The 19712-nt window shown below is 49.2% G+C and overlaps 1 protein-coding gene across 2 annotated transcripts; it reads right to left on the reverse strand.

Moving 5' to 3' along the window:
• Nucleotides 1–18: 18 nt before the first annotated feature.
• On the reverse strand, nt 19–19615 carry Calr3 (calreticulin 3). Of its 2 annotated transcripts, XM_005333035.4 has the most exons (9): nt 19453–19611; nt 19203–19304; nt 15022–15225; nt 11882–11976; nt 9515–9703; nt 6647–6754; nt 6426–6557; nt 5167–5259; nt 19–444 (listed from the first exon to the last, which is right to left on the reverse strand). In XM_005333035.4, the coding sequence occupies exons 1-9, from the start codon at nt 19541–19543 to the stop codon at nt 304–306; spliced, it is 1155 nt and encodes a 384-aa protein (XP_005333092.1). In that variant the 5' UTR covers nt 19544–19611; the 3' UTR covers nt 19–303. The 2 variants fall into 2 exon arrangements, with proteins under 2 accessions (XP_005333092.1, XP_013217263.1); XM_013361809.3 differs by lacking the exon at nt 19203–19304 and having other exon boundaries at nt 19453–19615.
• Between the last annotated feature and the right edge of the window lie 97 nt (nt 19616–19712).

Consider the following 19712-nt stretch of genomic DNA (forward strand, 5'->3'; position numbering starts at 1 on the left):
AGAAATAAAGCATTGCTCTTTTTCAAAATGCATCTTATCAACTTTTATTTTATAAAAACATTTTAGAGATTAAGAGCGTCATGTACTTGACCAGATTCCTGCTGGTCTGTGGCCTCCAGCAAGCGCTCAGATCTGGGGAGGGGAACTTCCTGGTGCATAGGGATCACTGAGGAAAACGTGACTGACCCCACCAAAAGCACGGAACGTTTTTAAAAGAAAGTTGGACCAGTTACCAAGTGACCTTTTCAATGCAGATTAAAGTAGAAACAAGGTTTTTATCAGTCATCTTTATAATAGGGATGACTAAAGCTCATCCCTCCTGTAATATCTATTGAAATGACTTTCACGCATATGAAACTTTCCTGCCAGGAGTTCCTCATCTTCCTCGCGGGCTTTTTTCACTTCTTCCTTGGCTTGTATGGCATCCATCTCCCTCTCTGGACCCTGGAGAAACACAACAACAAAGACTCCAGTGGCCGTAGATCACGCTTACTGGGAGCCCAGTGGCGGGCCATACGCATGTCAATCTCTCCCTGCTTTCTAGAAGCTTCCATACCACCTACAGCTGGCTTAAAAAGAGCCCCTAGCTAGGTGTGGTGGCACTTGCCTGTAATCCCAGGGGCTGAGGCAAGAGGATCACGAGTTCAAGGCCAGCCTCAGCAAAAGCGAGACACTAAGCCACTCAGTGAGACCCTGTCTCTAAATAAAACACAAAACAGGGCTGGGGATGGGGCTCAGGGGTCGAGTGCCCCTGAGTTCAATCCCTGGTACCCACCCACTCACCCCCCAAAAAAAGAAAAAGAGCCCCTAAAGATGGCAATCCTAATCCCTAGGGTGGGGGTGTGGCTCAGTTCTAGAGCACTTGCCCAGCACATGAAGGCCTTGGTCCTCTCCCCAGCACCACACACACACAATAAATCCTAATCCCCCAAACCTGCAAATGTGACCTTATGTGGGAAAGGGTTCTTGGAAAGGCTTTTGGCTCAGGTTTCAGAGGTTTCAGTTCATGGTGGCTTGACCTTGTCACTTTTGTGTCTGTGGCAAGCAGTGCATCATGACAGGGAGCGTGTAGCAAAGGAAACTGCTCAACTCATGGCAGCCGGGTAGCAAAAGGGAGGAACAGGCTGACGTCCCAACATCCCCTTCAATGGAACATCCTCCAAATTCCCTCTCGCGAGGCCCCACCTCTTAAAGGTTCTACCACCTCCCAGCAGCACACAGGCTGGCGTCCATGCCTTGAAACCCCTGGGCCTTGAAGGGATGGTCCACAAAATCACACCATCCTAGTTTTCCAGATGGGCCCTAAATCCAATCACAAAAGTCCTCATAAGAGAGGGCTAAAAAGAGTTTTGACACACAGAGACAAGAAGAGAAGGCCAGATGGAATTTGAGGCTGAGACACGCAGCCAGCCACCAGGGATACCAGGACCTGCCCGAGAGCATTCAGAGCAAGCACGGCCCCGAGGCTGCCCCGACCCCAACCACCTCCTCCAGCTGAGCTGGTGCCCCCTGGGCCGTCACCCCTGCTCTCATCACCTGGAACCAGACACCAGACAACCAGGGGTGGCCACTACGCCCCAAAGCCCACTGAAACAATTCGCCGTCATCAATTCAGAGTCTGCTTGTGGTGACATACTCGCTTCTTCCTGTGGAAACCACATTAAAGGTTCCTGTCCAAGTTTTCCCCACGCTCCCTCTGCCTCCTGGCTGACCCTAGTGCCCTATGTGGCCCTGTGTGGCCTCGTGGGCTCTCTTGGTGTAACTGTAACGAGAACTCTCATTTTAATGGCAGTCATCTCCTGATCTGTTGGCCTCCCCCTGCCCAAGTGAAAATAAATCCTGGATCTTTACTTTTTTTAAGAGACTGTGTCTTGGGGCTGGGGATGTGGCTCAAGCGGTAGCGCGCTCGCCCGGCATGCGTGCGGCCCGGGTTCGATCCTCAGCACCACATACAAACAAAGATGTTGTGTCCGCCGAGAACTAAAAAATAAATATTAAAAAAATTCTCTCTCTCTCTCTGTTTCCTCTCTCACTCTCTGTTTAAAAAAAAAAAAAAAAAAAAGACTGTGTCTTGCTATGTGGCCCAGGCTGGCCTCGAACTCCTGGGCTCAAGTGACCCTCCTGCCTCAGCCTCCTGAATAGCTGGGGCTCTAAGCGGGCACCACCATGGTGGGCTTGAAGCCTATGTCAACCCAGGCCTTTCACAAGAGGACCTCCAAGTGGTCACAGGAAGCTACGAAACAAGGCTCACCTTCACTTGTCATCAGGGAAATGAAATTAAACCCGAGTGAGACACCACTGCACCAACGGGAGCCGAAGGGTGGCCAGGACCGCACAATGGTGCTGTCGTCTGGAGAGAGTCTGGATGTGCCCATGTGACCTGGCAGCCCATTCCCGGGGATTTACCCCAAAGAAATGAGAATACCGTATGAAACGTTTATAGCAGCTTTGTTGTTGCTATGGTTTGGATCTACAATGTCCCCAAAGGCCCCTGTGTTGAAGGCCCGGTCCCCACCTTGGTGCTCCTGGGAGGTGGCGGGAACTCAAGGCGTGGAGCCTAGGGCATCATGGGCCAGCCCTCCCTCTGTCACTGTTTCTCTCCTGGCCACAAGGCCAGTGGCTCTCTTGGTCACACACTCCTGCTGTGGTGCGCTGCCTCGCTCTAGACTTCAAAGCAACGGGGCCAACCATGGACCGTGACCTCTAAAACACTGAGCGGAAGAAGTCCTCGTTCTAAATTGTCTCCGGTATTCTACTGAAGTAGTGGGAGCCTAGAACACGCATGCTCACCAAACCTGGAAACAGGCCAAGCTAGGAAACGAACAAACTACGAGGCCATAAGAGAAACGACCTCCTGACTCGGCCACAGCCACGTGAGTCTCAGACACCTCACACCAGGTTGAAGACGCAGCTCCCGGGGCCGCGAGGGTGGTTCCGTGGCGGGGTGCACACTTAGCAAAGTGAGAGCCCAGACCTGAGCAGCTCCACAGGCCGGGTACTCGACAACGTTCTGGAAAAGGCGGACCACAGGACTGATGCCCGGTTGGTGAGGTGGTGACTGAAAAGGGCCCAAGGACACCTTTTGGGGTGACGGACCTATTCCACCTCTTGATTTTCAGTGTTGGTTTCAGAATGATATGTATTTGTCCAAATTCAGAATTGTATGCCTAAAAGGGTGAACTTCACAGTGGGTAGATTAGACCTCAATAAACCTGACTTAACAACGATTAACAACACCAGCAATGTCACAGATGTGGCACAGTGCAACTGTGCCCACTGTAGAAAGGGTAACTGCATTGAAAACCGTTTGGCCACATCAAGCCACTGCCCATCAGCTCCACTGTGACCCAGCACCTGGATGATCACTCTGTGAGCAGCAGAGGTTTACTCTGGCTCAGGGTCTCGGGGGCTTCAGTCCCTGACCACGTGGCCCCATTGCCTTGGGTCTGTGGTGGGGCAGCCACATGGCAGGGAGCACCTGGAACAGGAAGTTCTCACCTCATGGCAGCCAGGAGGCAAAGGGACAAAGAGGAAGGACACGTCCCCAGTGACTGAGCTGCTTCTACAAGGCCCACCTCCTACCAGCACCACAGGCTGGGGACCAAGTCTTCAGCGTATGGGCCTCTGGGGGCACTTGAGATCTGAACTGTAGCACATTCAAGTGGCCCAGCAGTCAACTCCTGGACATGTGTCCACTACAGACACACACACACAGGAGCCGCCCCTCACCCAGGATCTCACTTGCCCACCATCAAAAATGGTTCAAAAATATGTACTGGAAAATTTCAAGAATAATTCACAACTTTTAAATAGCTATCACTGAAGCACAGTGTTGCATACTAGTTCTATTTTATTATTAGTAATTGTTGTTCATCTCTTTTTGTGGCTGATTTATAAATTAAAACCCTATATAAAACACGGACCATAGAGGTCTCAGTCCTACCCACTGGCCCTTGGGATTTGCCCTGTATTGATAAGGAGGTGTCTTTCTACAGAGTCTCAGACCAGCCTCCTTCACAAGGCCCCAAACTGGAGACAACCCAAAGCTGCATCAACAGAGAATGAGCACATACATTCTGGAATATTCTCACAGTGAGAACGAGCTATTTGTCCTGGGGGCAGGGCCCAGGCCTGTAATCCCAGCGACTCAGGAGGCCGAGGCAGGGGGATCACAGGTGTAAGACCAGCCTTGGCAACTTGGCAGGATCCTGTCTCAAAAATAAAAAAGTAAATTGGGTGCGGGGTGGGGCATGCCTGTGATTCCAGTAATTTGGGAGGCTGAGACAGAAGGTTCACAAGTTCAAAGCCAGCCTTAGCAACATAGTGAGGCCCTAAGCAACTTAGTGAGACCCCGACTCCAGGAAAAAAAGAAAAAAAAAGGCATCTCAGTGGTTAAGCACCCTTAGGTGGTTCCCCAGTAAGTCTGTCTGTCTGTCTAAACACACAGAGGGCCCAGGGTGAAGCTTAGTGGTGGGCACCCTGGGCTCAATGCCCAGTTCTCACCAAAACCAGGAAGAAAGTGCTGCTGCTCCCCACACGAATGTGAACGAACGACACTGTCTCCAACAGTCCAGAATGGGGGGCCCTGCTATGGTTTGTCCCCCGAAGGCCCATGGGCCCAAGTGCTAAAGGTTGGTTCCCAAGTGCTCCCGAGGGGGATGGCACTGTAGAGGGGAGCCTTGGGTCGCTGGGTGTGCCCTGGGCAGGCTTGGTACGGTGGGGGCCTGTTCTCTGCAGCCCCCCCTCTTCCCTGCTCCCTGGCTCACCAGGAGGTCAGTGGCTTGTCCTCCCAGTAGTGTCGGCCTCAGGCCCCAGAGCCACAGGACCAACTGATCAAGGACTAAAACCTCAGAACTGTGAACCTGGATAGACCTTCTCCCTTCAGCAGGTGACAGCCTCGGCCACTTGGTACAGAAATGGGACACTGGTGCACTTCCCTTCACGTGAGTTTCAGAAAGAGGTCAGAGGGACGCGCTGGTGGGACAGAGTTCGCCTGGGGGGGGGGAGTGTGTGGAGGCTGCAGAGTGCAGGTGACCTTCTGTGTTCTGACCTGGCTCAGGTGTCCACTAGTAAAAATTCAGCCAGCCCTTTCCTAAGTGATAGACTTTGGCACAAAGTGTTTGAAAAAAATGAATGATCAAAGTTCACTGTGTGTATCCGTCGTACCTTGGTTTCGCCCCAGGTGGCCTTGGCAAAATTCTCAGCATACTCTTCATCGTCTGTGATCAGGAAGTTATCAAAGATGGTTCCAGATCTCACCTGTAGATGAAAAAGAAGTCTTCACTATTGAGGTCACATATGTTCCAATTTTCCACAGAGAGATAGTTGTATTTAGCTCAATACTATAAACCGGTTGGCTCTCACTAGTAGAGGTGGGCCGGGCATGGTAGTGCAGGCCTGTAATCCCAGGGCCTCAGGAGGCTGAGACAGGAGGACCAGGGGTTCAAAGCCAGCCTCAGCAAAAGCGAGGTGCTAAGCAACTCAGTGAGACCCTGTCTCTAAATAAGATACAAAATAGGGCTGGGGAGGTGGCTCACTGGTCTGGTGCCCCTGAGTGCAATCTCTAGTACCAAAAAAAAAAAAAAAAAAAATAGTAGAAGGCGCTTAAGCCCATTTCAGGAATACTAGACTGTACCCTCTATGTGGGCTAGGGGTGAGACTCAGGGGTGGTGCATGAGTTTAACAGTTGTGAGGCTCAGGGTTCCATCCCTAGCAGCCCCCCAACAAAAAAAAAGAGCTAAAAATCTCTTTATCCCTGGGCCTCACCCCCAGGGATGTGGATGCAACCAGCATCTGGGCATGGGGAGTTTGAAAAGCTCCCCAGTGCCTAGAACGGCCATTGCCATCGGGGAGTGCTGCCCAGAGCCCCGCTGCTGGGAGTGTGGGTAGAGGGCCTGCTGGGCCGGCGCCCCTGGAGCTGGCTGGGAATGCAGAATCCCAGGCCCAAGCCAGCTCTGAGCAGAGAAGTTCCAAGCATAGGAGGGGAACTCCAGCGGGGGCTGTGGCTCAGTGGTGGAGTGCTTGCCTAGCATGTGTGAGGCCCTGGGTTCGATCCCCAGCACCACGTGAAACTGAATAAACAAAATAAAGGTCCATCTATAACTAAAAATATGAAAAAAAAAAAAAAAGAGGGGACTTCCAAGGCGACAGGCATGTGGGAAACACGGCTGTCCCCCAGCTCGGGTCCCAGCACCTGGTTAGGTTCTCACTGAAAAGCAGGAACGCAAATCGAGGACTTCACCTTTGAGTTCCGAGATATGAAACTAAAGCAGATTCATGACGGGTGACCAGGGCTGGGGCTGTGCCCTCACTCGCCTGGCATGCGTGGGGCACTGGGTTCCATCCTCAGCACCACATGAAGATAAAATAAAGATGTGTGTCCACCTGTAACTAAAAAATAAATATTAAAAAAAAAGACGAGCGACCTGCCAGAGCTCCAGCCCGATGGCGCCGATGTTCTCAAATTCCGAGAGGTCATACTGGGTCAGGTAGTTGGTGTTCTTCATCTTCCGGTGAAGCCAGATGTCTTTGTCGATGCCCTCTGGTTTCAGGCCGCCCTGCAACAGCAAACACACCGTGGTCCCCGTGGCCCAGGCAGGGGTGGTGCAGCCCGAGTGTCCCGGGACGTGGCAGGGCGGCCCCTCACCTGGTAGGGCGGCTTCTGGAGCAGGGACGCCTGCCAGTCCCCGTCCAGCTCGCTGTTCCAGTCGCTGGGCTTGCTGGCGCTGGCGTCCAGGAAATGCTGCTCCCAGTCCTTCCACGTCGGGAGAGGAAAACAAAACAGACGAGTGGGGGAGTGCACTAGGAACGGAACCCAGGGCCTCCCCCATACGAGGCCAGAGCCCTGCCACCAAGCCCCCCCCAGCCCTGAGAGAGGAACTCGGGGCAGCCCCAACCCTGCCATGATGTCCCCCTCTCCTGTTTGACTTAGTTGTCAAAGAGCCAAGTGCCTGGCCTCCTCGGCCCTGCCGGGGCTCCAGTCCACCCACATGGCCTCGTCCCCCCCCTGCCCACCCCTCCACAGGATTTCAGTGGTGTGAAAGCCCAAAGCCACGAGGGTGGGAGCCACACGTACAGCCCTGATGGTAAATCATCTTTTGTTTCTGGCTGTGCACAGACTGTTCCAGAAAATGGCGGGGGCCGGGGGGGGGGGGGACGACAACCATATACTGCAGCAAGGTTTATCAGGGGACTTCTGAGTAGCAGAAAAGAGCAGTCGCAGGAGGGTCGGGGCTCAGTGGGAGAGCTGCCCTCGCAGGCGTGAGGCCCGGGATTCGGTCCTCAGCACCACACAAAAACAATAAAAACAAAGATATTGTGTCCATCTACAACTAAAAATGTTTTTTTAAATAGTTACATTGTCGAGTTCTTTACACACCCACACGGCAGTGCACAGAATCCTGGCGTCTCCCTGAAAGTCCCAGGCGGAACTCGTACCCTGACGTGACACTAGGGGTCTGGGCCTCTGGGGGTGCTATGGTTTGGATAAGTATCCCCCAAAGGCTCGTATGCTAACGGCTCTGTCCCCAGTCTGTGGCACTGTGAGGTGATGGTGGGACACTGAGGAGCTGGGGCCTAGGGGAGGTCTTCTGGTCAGCGGGGGTGTGCCCTTGAGGGGATATCAGGACCCCAGCCTTTCCCTTCTTTCCTTTTGCGTCCGGTCATCAGCACCCTCCAACATGCTCTAAACACCAGGCCCAAGGCAATAGGCCCAGAACCATGGACTGAAACCCCTAAAACTGGGCCCAAACTACCCCTCCCCCTTTCTTCAGTGCTGAGCATCCTCAGGGCCTTGCATATGTCAGGCAAGGGCTCTATCCTGACCCTTTTTTAATTCATTTAGAGATAGGGACTCAAATCTTTCCTCTTTTTAAGTTGATTATCACAAGTATTTTGTTACAGTAACAGAAAACTGACTAACATAGGAGACGAAAAAGTCATGAAGGTAAAACCTTCATGAATGGGACGAGTGCTTTTGTAAAAGTGACATTAGAGAGCTTTCTCACCCTCCTGTGAGGGTACAGCAGGAAACGAACCATCTCCAGTCTGGAAGAGAGCCCTCATCAGAAACTAACCATGTTGGCACCTTGGACTCATAACATCTAGAACTGTCAGACATAAATTCTGTTGATTACAAGCTATCCAGTTAGAGGACTTTGTAACAGCTGTCTAAATACACACACACACACACACACACACACACACACACACTCACTCTCTCTCTCTCTCTCTCTCTCTCTCTCTCTCACAAATGTATACAGTCATCCCAAGATATCTACAGATGATAGTTCCAAGATTCCCCTCCTATACCAAAATCTTTGTATGCTCAAGTTCCTTCTATAAAATGAAACAGTATTTGCATAAACCTACACATATCCTCCTGTGTACTTTAAAATGCCTCACCTAATACATTGTAAATGACGCATCTATAGTTGTTATACTATTTAAAGCATCATGACTAGAAAAAAAGTCTGTATACCTTCAGTATGGATGAAACTTTTTGCTAGCATTTTGATTCGGAATTGGTGAATCTAAGCATACAGAACCTACAGGTACAGAGGGTGAACTGAATATATAAACACACACACACATAGATATTGAATAAATAAACATGTTAGAAAATATGTTGATCCAAAATATTGGATTTACCAATATTCAGATAATCCCCTATAAAAAAAGATCATAAAAGCTGTGCATCGTGGTACATGCCTGTAAACTCGAGGCTAAGGCAGGAGGATCACAAGTTCCAGGTCAGCCTCAGCACTGTAGCAAGACCCTAAGCAACTTAGCGAGACCTTGTCTCAAAAAATCAAAAAGGCTGGCATGTGGGTCAGTGGTTAGGCACACTTGGGTTCAATCCCCAGTATCAAAGAAAAAAAAAAGAAAAAAGCATACAAGACTTGTACCAGTGTTTTCTCAAGATAACAGAAATAAGAAGATTGTACGTGTGTCTGTGGTGATAGGGATGGAATTCAGGGCCCACACAAGTTAGGCAAATACTCCACCTCTGAGTTACATACCCTACCCTGTATATGACAATTTCAATAAATAATTATCCTTTTATTAAGAAAACATTGGTTCGGGCTGGAGTGAGGCTCAGAGCAGTGCTCAGCATGTTCAAGGTCCTGAGTTCCATCCTCAGCATAAAAACACTCTTAGAGAAACAGATCCTAGGGGCTGGGGTTGTGGCTCAGCAGTAGAGTGCTTGCCTTGCTCCTGTAAGGCACTGGGTTTGACCTTCAGCACCACGTAATAATAAATGAGACCAAGGTATCGTGTCCATCTACAGCTAAAAAAGAAATTTAAAAAAGCAACATCCGACTTGTTTGAATCTCAAATACCATAAAGCTCTCTTGCCATCTGCCGAATCGTGCACTGCGCGGCTGGTCTCAGGGGCCTGTACCCTGGGGAGAGCAGTCATAAGACTGTGACTTTGTACAGTAGCTAGGTGCTTCCACAAACTGACCTCGCACACCTCACACACTTCCCAGAGTTGTTCAGGAAAAATCCATACCTGGGCTTTTGCGTCCTTTGCCTGATTCCAATCCTTAGACTCTGGTGCAGACTCTTCCATTTTCCTAAACGAGGTCAAGTTCCAGTCGTATTCAATGCTGCCGGACTCGATGGCCTGACCGTCAACTTTCACTTCGTAAGAAAGGTCTGGTCTTAAAACCAGAGCGTACAGGTGTGTGAAGCCATCAACCTGCCAGGTTAGGGGAGGCCGCTGTGAAACCCGTGCTGTTTCAACGCGGGTCTGAATACCAGTTTAAAGCAGGCTCCAGGCAAGCCTGGGTGCAGCAAGGAGACCTGGGGAGGCCCTGGGAAGAGGGGTTGGTCTTCAAAATGGGATCCTGGGTCGGGGTGTAGCTCCATAGTAGAGCTCAGGCCCAGCACGTGAGAGGCCCTGGGTTCTAGCCCCTGCACCACAGAAAAATGAAATAAAGATTAAAGAGGGAGGGGCATCCTGTGGAGCAGCCACACTGCCGCAGAAGACCCCTCTCCTCCAGCCCCTCTCTTGTGTGGCTGGTTCCCCTCGGTGCAGAAAACATGGCTCCGGCTACGGTTGGATAAGTGTCCCCAAGGCCCGCGTGTTAAAGGCTTGGTCACCAGCCTGTGGTGCTATTGAGGGCTGCTAGAACCGTTAAGAGGCGGGACGGCTGAGGGAGGAAGTTAGGTCACTGGAGGGGTGCCCCTGAAAGGGACACCAGTTGTCTTTTAATCTTTCTTCATTCTCAGCCACAAGGTTAAGGGGCTGCCTTTGCCACAAGCCTCTACCATGATGCCACAGGCATGAAGCAACAAAGCCAACCAACCACGGGCTGAAACCACCAAACAATGAGCCCAGACAAACCTTTTCTCTTTTTAAGTTGGCTGTCTCAGGTACTTTGTCATAGTAATACAAAGCCAACTAACAGGAAGTTCTGATTCCCTCTTTGAAAACCCTGGAGGACCAAGCACTGCCTGCTAGTGGGGTTCTGGACCTTTCCTCCACGGTGTTGCAGAACCAGCCAAAGCCCTGTGAACACAACAGTGTTCTTCCCTGAGGCCAGGAGGTCAACTAGGTGCTGTGAAGCAAGGCCACATCATTAGCCCTGTAGCAACACAGTCTGAGGGAGCCTATGGGTGCCACTCAGGGCCACGTGGGCTTTCTGACCCAAGGTGACCATGTCCTTTCCTCTCTACAGAACAAGCTCCTTGGCATGTTCCAGGCTGTTGGGGCCTCCTCTCCTTTTGCTCCCTGTCCCCCTGGTGTTCAGGGGAACTGAACTGAAGAGGGAGGAAGACGGGGGGTGTGGGCTGTCTTGCCCCTGCAGGAGGGGTGTCACGACAAGCATGGTGTGCAGGAGAACCCGCTGATCCTTTAGGACCACCCAGAGAGGACCCTGCAGTCTCCAGGGTCTGTGAGGAGGCCATCTGCTCCCCTGAGAGGGTTGATTGGATAAAGAACGGCTACAGGCACCTCCCTCCAGCCTCAATGACACTGAGAAGCCTTTGTGTCTCCTGCCCATTTTCACCTGAGTTCTAGGTGCTAGAGTGCCCCAGGGGACAGTCCCTGCTTCCTGAGGTTTACACTCAATACAGAGGGTGGGGAGAGAGGGGGGGCCCTTCCTCCTCTCCAGCCCAGGCTAAGGGACCTGGCAAACCGCCTCTTTGGAGCCCTGCTCTGGGCTGTTGGCAGCCTCTGCTGGCCGTGCGGGCATCCAGGCCGGTCTGAGTCCCCCCTCCAACACCAGAGCACATAACTCAGTACATAACCGAGTTCTGCAGAGGGCTCAAAGACAAAAAGCGCCATTTTCACAGGAATCCCTGGGCAAAAAGACAAGAAAGTATGATTTCATTTTGGAAATATTCCCATTTCCATGTTCTGGGATTTTGAAGATTGTCTAATTACTCCAGAATGTTTTTTTTTTTTCCATTTTGAATATTTCATTCTTTAATGATGATGGATACGGTTAGAATATCCAATGACTATGCTATTGTGACCCTCAGGGGGTCAATTATAACCTGACATCATAAACCACAGTGGAAGAGTGCCCTGCCACTGGGTGAAAACCTCAGAAAACAAACCAAAGTAGACAGTGTCACTAAAGGGCCACCCACTGGAAACCAGGGACAAGAGGCATATTTGCGAGGACCCTTCCCTGGCTCTTAAAGACTGAAAGACCAAAACCCTTCTCTCTAAACTTATCATCAGGCAGGAGTTAATCAAAGTGGAGAGTGGTGGCCTCCCCTGCAGGCCAGGAGACCCCCAGTCCCTCGGGCCCAGGAGTTCAGAACCAGCCTGGGCAACAGCAAGACCTGTCTCAACAAACAAACAAAACCAAAAATGAAGGCAGGAAGAAAATAACTAATACAATCATTGGAATATGAGGGCATTTACCTTACATCTGATTGATTTCTTGTTTGAATGATACTGATTCTTGAAATGTAAAATAACATGAACTTTCTTGATATCAAATCCACAAATGTCAGGTCCTACAAGAAAAATATCAGGTGCTCTCAGTTTTCCTCCATAATGATTGACCATAGGATAACCAACTTTTCTCCTTAGATATATGAGGCCCAGGAAACTCATATGTCCAGGAATAATCAGATGCTCATGTGAAGATCTGCGGGTAGTGACCGCCTTCTCCCACTCAGATCTCTTCTCTGGCCTTTGAAGCCACCTTGGACTCAAGGACAAACCAGCACAGAGGGGCTGGTGTGGTGGCTCAGTGGTAGAGCGCTCGCCTAGCATGCACGAGGCACTGGGTTCCATCCCAGAACCACATATAAATGGGAAGATACGGTGTCCACCTAAAACTAAAAAATAAATGTTGAAAAAAAAACCACCCAGCACAGAAGCAAAGGCAGGCTGACAGTCCAGCAGTGCCCCGGCCCCTCCTCAGCCTCAGCCTCAGCCTCCGACTGAAGTTCTTTTCCTTTGTGGAGCTGGGATGGAACCCAGGGCCCTGCGCATGAGAGGCACACGGTCTGTCACCGAGCTGCTCCCCCAGCCCCTGGCCTGAGGTTCTGACCTGCACCTGGGGCCAGGTGCGGGGAGCAGGCTTCAGAGCTGGAGCCTGGCTCGGCTCATCCCAGCTCTCAACGACTCAGCCTCACCACGCCATGGTGTCCTCCCTGGTCTAGAACATCAGGATGCTTGCCCAACACACGGGAGGCCCCGGATTCCACCCCCACTGTGTGTGGGGGGATCCAGTCACTAAGGAAATGGAATTCTCCAAGATGGGGCCAGATAAGAGACTGGAGTTCTGAATATGATAAACAAAGTTTATAGGAGGTATCTGGAAAATTCACCAAGATTTCTGAAGGTGTTTACAATTACCCTGCTTTTGCTTTACAGATTAAGCCTTAAGATTGTCCTAAAACAGGGGCTGGGGATGTGGTTCAAGTGGTAGCGCACTCATCTAGCATGCATGAGGCACTGGGTTTGATTCTCAGCACCACACTAAAAAAAATAAAATAAAAATAAAGATATGTGTCCACTTAAAACTGAAAAATAAATTAAAAAAAGATTATCCTAAAACATCTTTTTTTTTAAATTTTCTTTTCTCCCTGTCTTAGATAGAATTCCACCAAATCCACTGACCCTGGTGGCATCTACCCCTGGGGATTCTGATAGAAAAATCCACTGTGAACACCGTAGATTTCTTCTAGATTGTACTTTTAACATTTCTTGGCAATTTGCAGTGACAAAATTCCAGAATGAATCATAGTAACCCAGGCTGCCTGAAATTACTTTAAGTATGTTATCAATTTGGGGGCTGTGGGTGTAGCTTAGTGATAGAGCGCATGCTTAGCATGTGCCAGGCCCTGGGTTCCATCCCCAGCCCCAAATAGCAAAAACAAAACAAAAAGAACGTTATCAACTGTCCAGAAGCATAAACTACTTTGAACTTAGAAATAGTGACCTGTGGGGTTGACAAAAATACTTAGGTCTGTCTCCCAGCTGCATTCAAAGGACATGTGTTTATAGAATTTCCTTTTCTGTCATCACTGGTCAACATTCCAATTCAATTTTTTAAACAAGAGCTATGGCATGTGAAATATTTGGTTGAAAGCTGGCCTCCTCGGGATTGAGATGTATTTTTCCCTTCAAAATGAGTTAGCATTTCTCTATGTATTCTTAAGCACCTGTATACTTTGAATATTTAATGAAGGTATAGAACACATCTAAAACTGGCCAGAAAATCTGTACATGTCCATGAATGGCAATAATAAAATATTTAAGCTTGTAATTGATTTGCATAAGGAAATGCAGTAGACAGATGAACTTGGGGTGATCTAATTTTGGGCAAATATTTTTTTGTGTGTGTGTGTGGTACCAGGGTTGAACCCAGGGGCACTTAACCACTGAGCCACATCCCCAGCCCTTTTTAAGCATCTTTTATTTAGAGACAGGGTCTTGCTGAGTTGCTTAGGGCCTCGATAAATTGCTGAGGCCAGCTTTGAACTTGAATCCTCCTCAGTCTCTACCAGCATTCCAGGTGTGCGCCACCATATCCAGCTTGGCAAGTAGTTTTAATCAGACTTCTTGTTGGTAAAACAGGGGCTGTCTCACAAGTTTTGGGGGGGTTTTACGCATAACCTGAGACTGCAAATTGAAAGCCCTTGGCAAGGACCCACAGAGCATACTTCTCTCTTCCTCAACATCAGCGCTCGGCAAAGCAAGGGCTGGAGTGGAGTGAGCAGGGCAGCACTGTAGGAGAGCTGAGTGAGTGGAGGCAATCTCAAGTTAAAACCAAAAATAATCCAGAAAGTTTATTTTAATATTTACTTATTCTGTGGTGCTGGGAGTGGAACCCAGGGCCTTGCCCTTGCTGGGAGAGTTCTCTACCACTGAGCTGCATCCCCACCTCAGGCTTCTTCATCTTTTTACTCTAAATTATGCTGCTTCAGAATTCGTAGGCAGCAAACATGCGAAATAGAGTTAAGAGTGATATTTTGGTGGATATTTCTGATTATTTTGTTTACCAAATCTAAAAAGCAAATATTTGTGAAGCCACCTCTAATTCAGCATGTATTTCTTTTTCCTAGATAGCTCCAGTGTCTTGTTTTAAGAGGATAATAAATAACTAAAGCAGACATTCTGGTTTCTTTTTCCTTTTTTGCAGTGCTGGAGGCGGAGCTCAGGCCTCGCGGGTGCTAGCTGGCATGTGCTCCACCACGGGTTACAACCCAGCTTTCTTTTTTTTCTTTTTTTCAGTATTGGGAATGAACCCAAGGGCATTCTACCACTGAGCTACATCCTCAGTCCTTTTTATTTTTTATTCTGAGACAGGGTCTCGCTAAGTTTCGGATACTAGCCTTGAACTTGCAACCTTTCTGCCTCAGCCTCTCGAGCAGCTGTGATGTCAGTGAAGTCACTGTTCTCTAAGACGACTTGTGGGCGGGGGCGGGGGTTATTCTATCCATATCTAGGAATTAACCTAGCACCTAACATCCAATAAAACAGAAAAAATATATTCACTGTCAAAGTCTGAACCACAGAGATGGTGGTGTTCTGCTACGTCAACTTACCAAACATAATATAGTACTGTGATTTCCCATTGAGGTTCTTCTGATCCAGGTCTGCAGGAAAGATCTTAATGTAGCCCCCGCCGCAGTCCATCTTCTGCTCGTGTTTCACGGTGTACTGAATGACTAGAGTCTTCCCCTTGTTGCTGAACGGTTTGAAGCGTGCAGAGATGGCGTAGAATCGGCCATTCTGAGTGGTCTGCAGACCTTCCAACAGAAAGTACTCGTGAAGGATTAGGAATGACATTGTGCTCAGTAAAGCATGGACACTAACAGATGCCCTTTCTCTACCTGTGATAATCTATGTTCTATTGACAGGGAGCTGCTGTCTACAATGACCTGAATTGACCCAGCATGCTGGGGACACATCACTAATAGGTCCCTAGCTTGCACAAAACTCGTATTTTATGCATCCAGATGTTTTTGTACCTCATATATCATTGTTATGGTATTTGTTTACCTATTTCGGGGGGATGAAACCCAGGGTCTGTGCATACTGAGCAGGCTCTGCCACTGCGCTGCATCCCCAGCCCAACCTCTACTGTTTTAAGTTACAACCTTAAAATGACAAATCTGCAATCTAATCATGGGTAGTTAATTTTGCCCCCTCATCTTCTAAGGGGCAAGGATACACAAGGAAGCCTGGGTAGCAGCTGAATGAAGAACAGAAAGAAGCACCCCACGTCTTCTCATCTTAAAACAGCTCAGAAACACAACAGCAGATGATGTGACCATGACTGACAGAGCGCTGATGTACAGGAAAGAGCTTCACTGTCCCCAGCTGTCATTTGCAAGGTGGCTTTTTTTTTTTTTTTTTTTTTTTTTTTTGGTACTAGGGATTGAACCCAGGGCCTTGTGCATGCAAGGCAAGCACTCTACCAACTGAGCTAGATCCCCAGCCCCACAAGGTGGCTCTTTTCATGAAGACACGGTTCTTTTTATTTATTTATTTATTTTGGTACCAGGGACTGCACTCAGGGGCACTCGACCACTGAGCCACATCCCCAGCCCTATTTCATATTTTATTTAGAGACAGGGTTCTCACTGAGTTGCTTAGTGCCTTGCTTTTTTTTTAAAAAATATTTTACTTTAGTTGTAGTTGGACAATAATACCTTTAATTTTTTTAATACCTTTATTTTTATGTGGTGCTGAGGATTGAACTCAAGGCCTCTCATGTGCTAGATGAGCGCTCTATCTCTGAGCCACAACTCCAGCCCCAAGAGCCTCGCTTTTGCTGAGGCTGGCTTTGGTGTGATCCTCCTGCCTCAGCCACCCAAGTTGTTGGGATTACAGGCATGTGCCAATGCCCAGATGACCATTCTTCTTCTTCTTTGGGAATGGGGATGGCTCCCAGTGCCTCATGCATGTGAAGAAAGAGCACTATTACTGAGCTATATCCTCAGCTGTGATCCTCCTGTCTCTACCCGCCCCGCCCCCCAAGTATCAGTGATTACAGGCACATGCCACTGTCCACCATTATCCCATGGATTATTATTATTATTATTTTTTTTTGTGTGTGTGTGTGTATGCACACGCAGCACCAGGGCTGGAACCCAGAGCCCTGGAATCCAGGGCCACTAGGCAAGGGCTCTACAACCCCTGAGCTACACTTCAGCCCCTAAATCCTTTTTTATTTTTTTTTCCCCTGTCTTTTCTGATATCAGGGATTTAACTCAGGGGTACTTTTCCACGAAGTTACATCCCCAGCCCTTTTTATTTTGAAACAGGTTCTTACCAAGTTGCTGAGACTGGCCTTGAACTTGTGATCCTCCAGCCTCAGCCTCCACAGTCACCGGGATTACAGGTGTGTGCCACCACACCCGGCCCTAAATTCTTTTATTATATTGGAGTTTATTGCACAACCTGAAGATGGCCATTCCTATTGTGACCCACCCTGTGTGATCGTCCATGAACCTGGTATTTGGTACTCATGGGTCCAAGTCTTACCTCATGGCTGACTGTCCACTACCACACCTCTTTTCCCTATCCTTCTCTCCCCCTATAAGCAAGGAAATCTGAAAGTCATGTGGTTCTCCACCTCTCTTGTGTCTTGTCACCCTCCACGAGCACCCCATCCTGTCACCACTTCCCATTTCTGTCTGACTAAATTAGACTCATCTTTTTCATCCATGGCTTTTAAATCTTGGTCTCAGGGGACCACAGGGAAGGATCAGACTGTGCTGAAGAAATGAAAATATTGCACAGAGGGGCTGGGGATGTGGCTCAAGCGGTAGCGCGCTCGCCTGGCATGCGTACGGCCCGGGTTCGATCCTCAGCAGCACCACATACCAACAAAGATGTTGTGTCCGCCGAGAGCTAAAAAATAAATATTAAAAAATTCTCTCTCTCTCTCTCCCCTCTCTTTAAAAAAAAAAAAATATTGCACAGAACCTCAGGAATCCAAACTGGAGGAAGGGAAAACACTGTGTGTCAGGGAGCCCAAACAACTCCAAGTGGGAAGTCCTGTCCTTCAACAAGTTTCAGGGAGTAGCCTGTTTATTATCACCCCACTTTTGGCACAGAGCTCATTTTTAGTGACTGCTGGGGTCAACATGTATTTTACAAAACAACGTAGACATGACCCAAAGCCAGAGGCTGCGGGACTCACAGGTAGCCTTGGCTAACACGGCCAACACAGAGGTGACCGGGAAGGTGGTGAAGAGGGAAACCACATCTAAATCAGTGGTTGAGGGGCTGGGGTTGTGGCTCAGTGGTAGAGCGCTCACCTAGCATGCCTGAGGCCCTGGGTTCGATCCTCAGCACCACATAAAAATAAACAAAAAAAATAAAGGTATTGTGTAAAAACAAACAAACAAACGAAAAAAAAACCCCAACCTTATAAATCAATCAATCAATCAGTGGTCGAGGCCTGGGGAGGTGGTCAGTAATAGAGCACTTGCCCAGCATGTGCAAGGCCCTGGGTTCCATCCTTGCCACTGCAAGAACAAAAACTGAAGTTGGCAAAAATCTTCTGCATGTCCAGGTGAGACATATTTTAGACCTTGTGAGCTACTCAATCTCTGAGCCAGCTATGACTTTGATGTTGAAGCACTAATGAGGCTAGCGTGAGTCAGTAGGGTGGTGTGTGCCTGTAATCCCAACAACTCAGGAGACTAAAGCTGAAGGATAGCAATTTGAAGCCAGCCTCAGGAACTTAGCAAGACCCTGTCTCAAAACAAAAAATCAAAAGGGCAGTGGATATGGTTCAGTGGTAAAGCACTCATCGTCCAACGTCTGGGCTATTATGTGTGGAAACACCCATGAGGCTGTGTGAAACTCTAGGGATGCCAAACTTTCACGTATTCCATTAAAATTTACATCATTTTTACAAATTAGCAAGTATTATCCCCTTTTTGTTTTTTTTTGGCTCTACCAACTAAAAAATGTAAAAGCTATTCAAAAAGAGTTGGTAAAACATCTGTAGTGCATCCACCTTTGACTATTAGATATGAGAAAAAGCCAAAATAAGCCAGCTGTGATGGTGCATGTCTGTTAATTCTAGCTACTGGAAAGGCTAAGGCAGGAAGATCACAAGTATGAGGCCAGCCTGGGCCATTTAAAGAGGCCCCGACTCAAAATTTAAAAAAAAAAAATAAATAAAAATAAATGGAAAAGCAAAAGGAAAAGCTAAAATAGAGGTTTCCCTTGGGCATGAGAAACTAACCGCTGGAGTTTCGGTAGGGTTCTTGACCTGGATGTACAGATGTTGAAAGTCGCGGTGCTGCAGTCCTGCGGTGTGCGCACTTGACAGCAGGCAACTTTTACCTCCACTTTTTTCTTAATATGAAAAATAAAAGTGGAAGGAAGTGCGACTCGGGAGGCTGAGGCAGGAAGATCTCGGGTTTAAAGTCAGACTCAGCAACTCAGCAAGGCACTTAGCCAGACTGGGGATACGGCTCACTGGTTAAGCGCCCCTGGGCTCAATCGCTGGTGCAAAAAAAAAAAAAAAAAAGGGAGTATCCCCTCGGTGGGCCAGGTCCTCCTCTCCAAACTGACCTGATGCTCATGAAGCTGGATGACTAGGGCAAGTATGAAAAGAATTTTTAAACCAGGCAAGGAGGCGAGGAAAATCCCACTGTGGCTTAGTGGGTGTAGGAGCGTTATTTCTGCACCACGTCCACCTTGGAAGGTCGCTCGATGGGGTTTAACGCTTGGTTCTGTTCTCCCCTGATTCTACACTAACCTTTGTCTTTCTCTTTGTGACCATAAAACTTCCCCGACGACACTCTAAAATGCCCAAACTGGGAGTCATTGGTGGACTGCACCCATCGGTTTCTCCAGCGCTCTGTGGGAGGAAACACCAGTGAGGGCGGGAGGTGTGTGGACTGGGTCCAGGGCAGGGAGGGCGGCCCTCCAGGCTCGGCCCCTGCCCACCCCGCGGCGACAGGCCCGGGGGAGCTTACGGCCCCCCACCGCCGGCATTGCCTCTTCACCTCCGTCCAGAAATTCCTCCTGGAAGTAGACAGTGGCCAGCGCCAGGCGCAGCGCGCAGACGGCCCAGATCAGGACGCGGGCGCGTGCCATGGGGCATGCGCGGCGCTCCTCCTCGTGACCGCCCCTGTCCTCCCAGCGGTCTCTGCGGCGAGCCAGGCGCGTCGCCTCAAAACTACATCTTCCGTCACACCTCGCGATTGTGACCCGAAAGCACCTGGGTCGTCGGCGGCCGGGTGCGCCGGACACGCCCTGGAACTAC

The sequence above is a fragment of the Ictidomys tridecemlineatus genome, chromosome 2 (genome assembly GCF_052094955.1).
Source record: "Ictidomys tridecemlineatus isolate mIctTri1 chromosome 2, mIctTri1.hap1, whole genome shotgun sequence".
Classification (NCBI taxonomy): Eukaryota; Metazoa; Chordata; class Mammalia; order Rodentia; family Sciuridae; genus Ictidomys; species Ictidomys tridecemlineatus.

What these genes read in the sequence shown, in the direction of transcription:
- Calr3 (XM_005333035.4), bottom strand. Translation starts at nt 19,543, where the DNA reads ATGGCACGCGCCCGCGTCCTGATCTGGGCCGTCTGCGCGCTGCGCCTG. An exon ending in TCACAAAGAGAAAGACAAAG is followed by an intron (nt 15,226 to 19,202) that starts GTTAGTGTAGAA and finishes TTCTGTTGGAAG; the next exon opens with GTCTGCAGACCACTCAGAAT. An exon ending in AGAAATCAATCAGATGTAAG is followed by an intron (nt 9,704 to 11,881) that starts GTAAATGCCCTC and finishes CTAACCTGGCAG; the next exon opens with GTTGATGGCTTCACACACCT.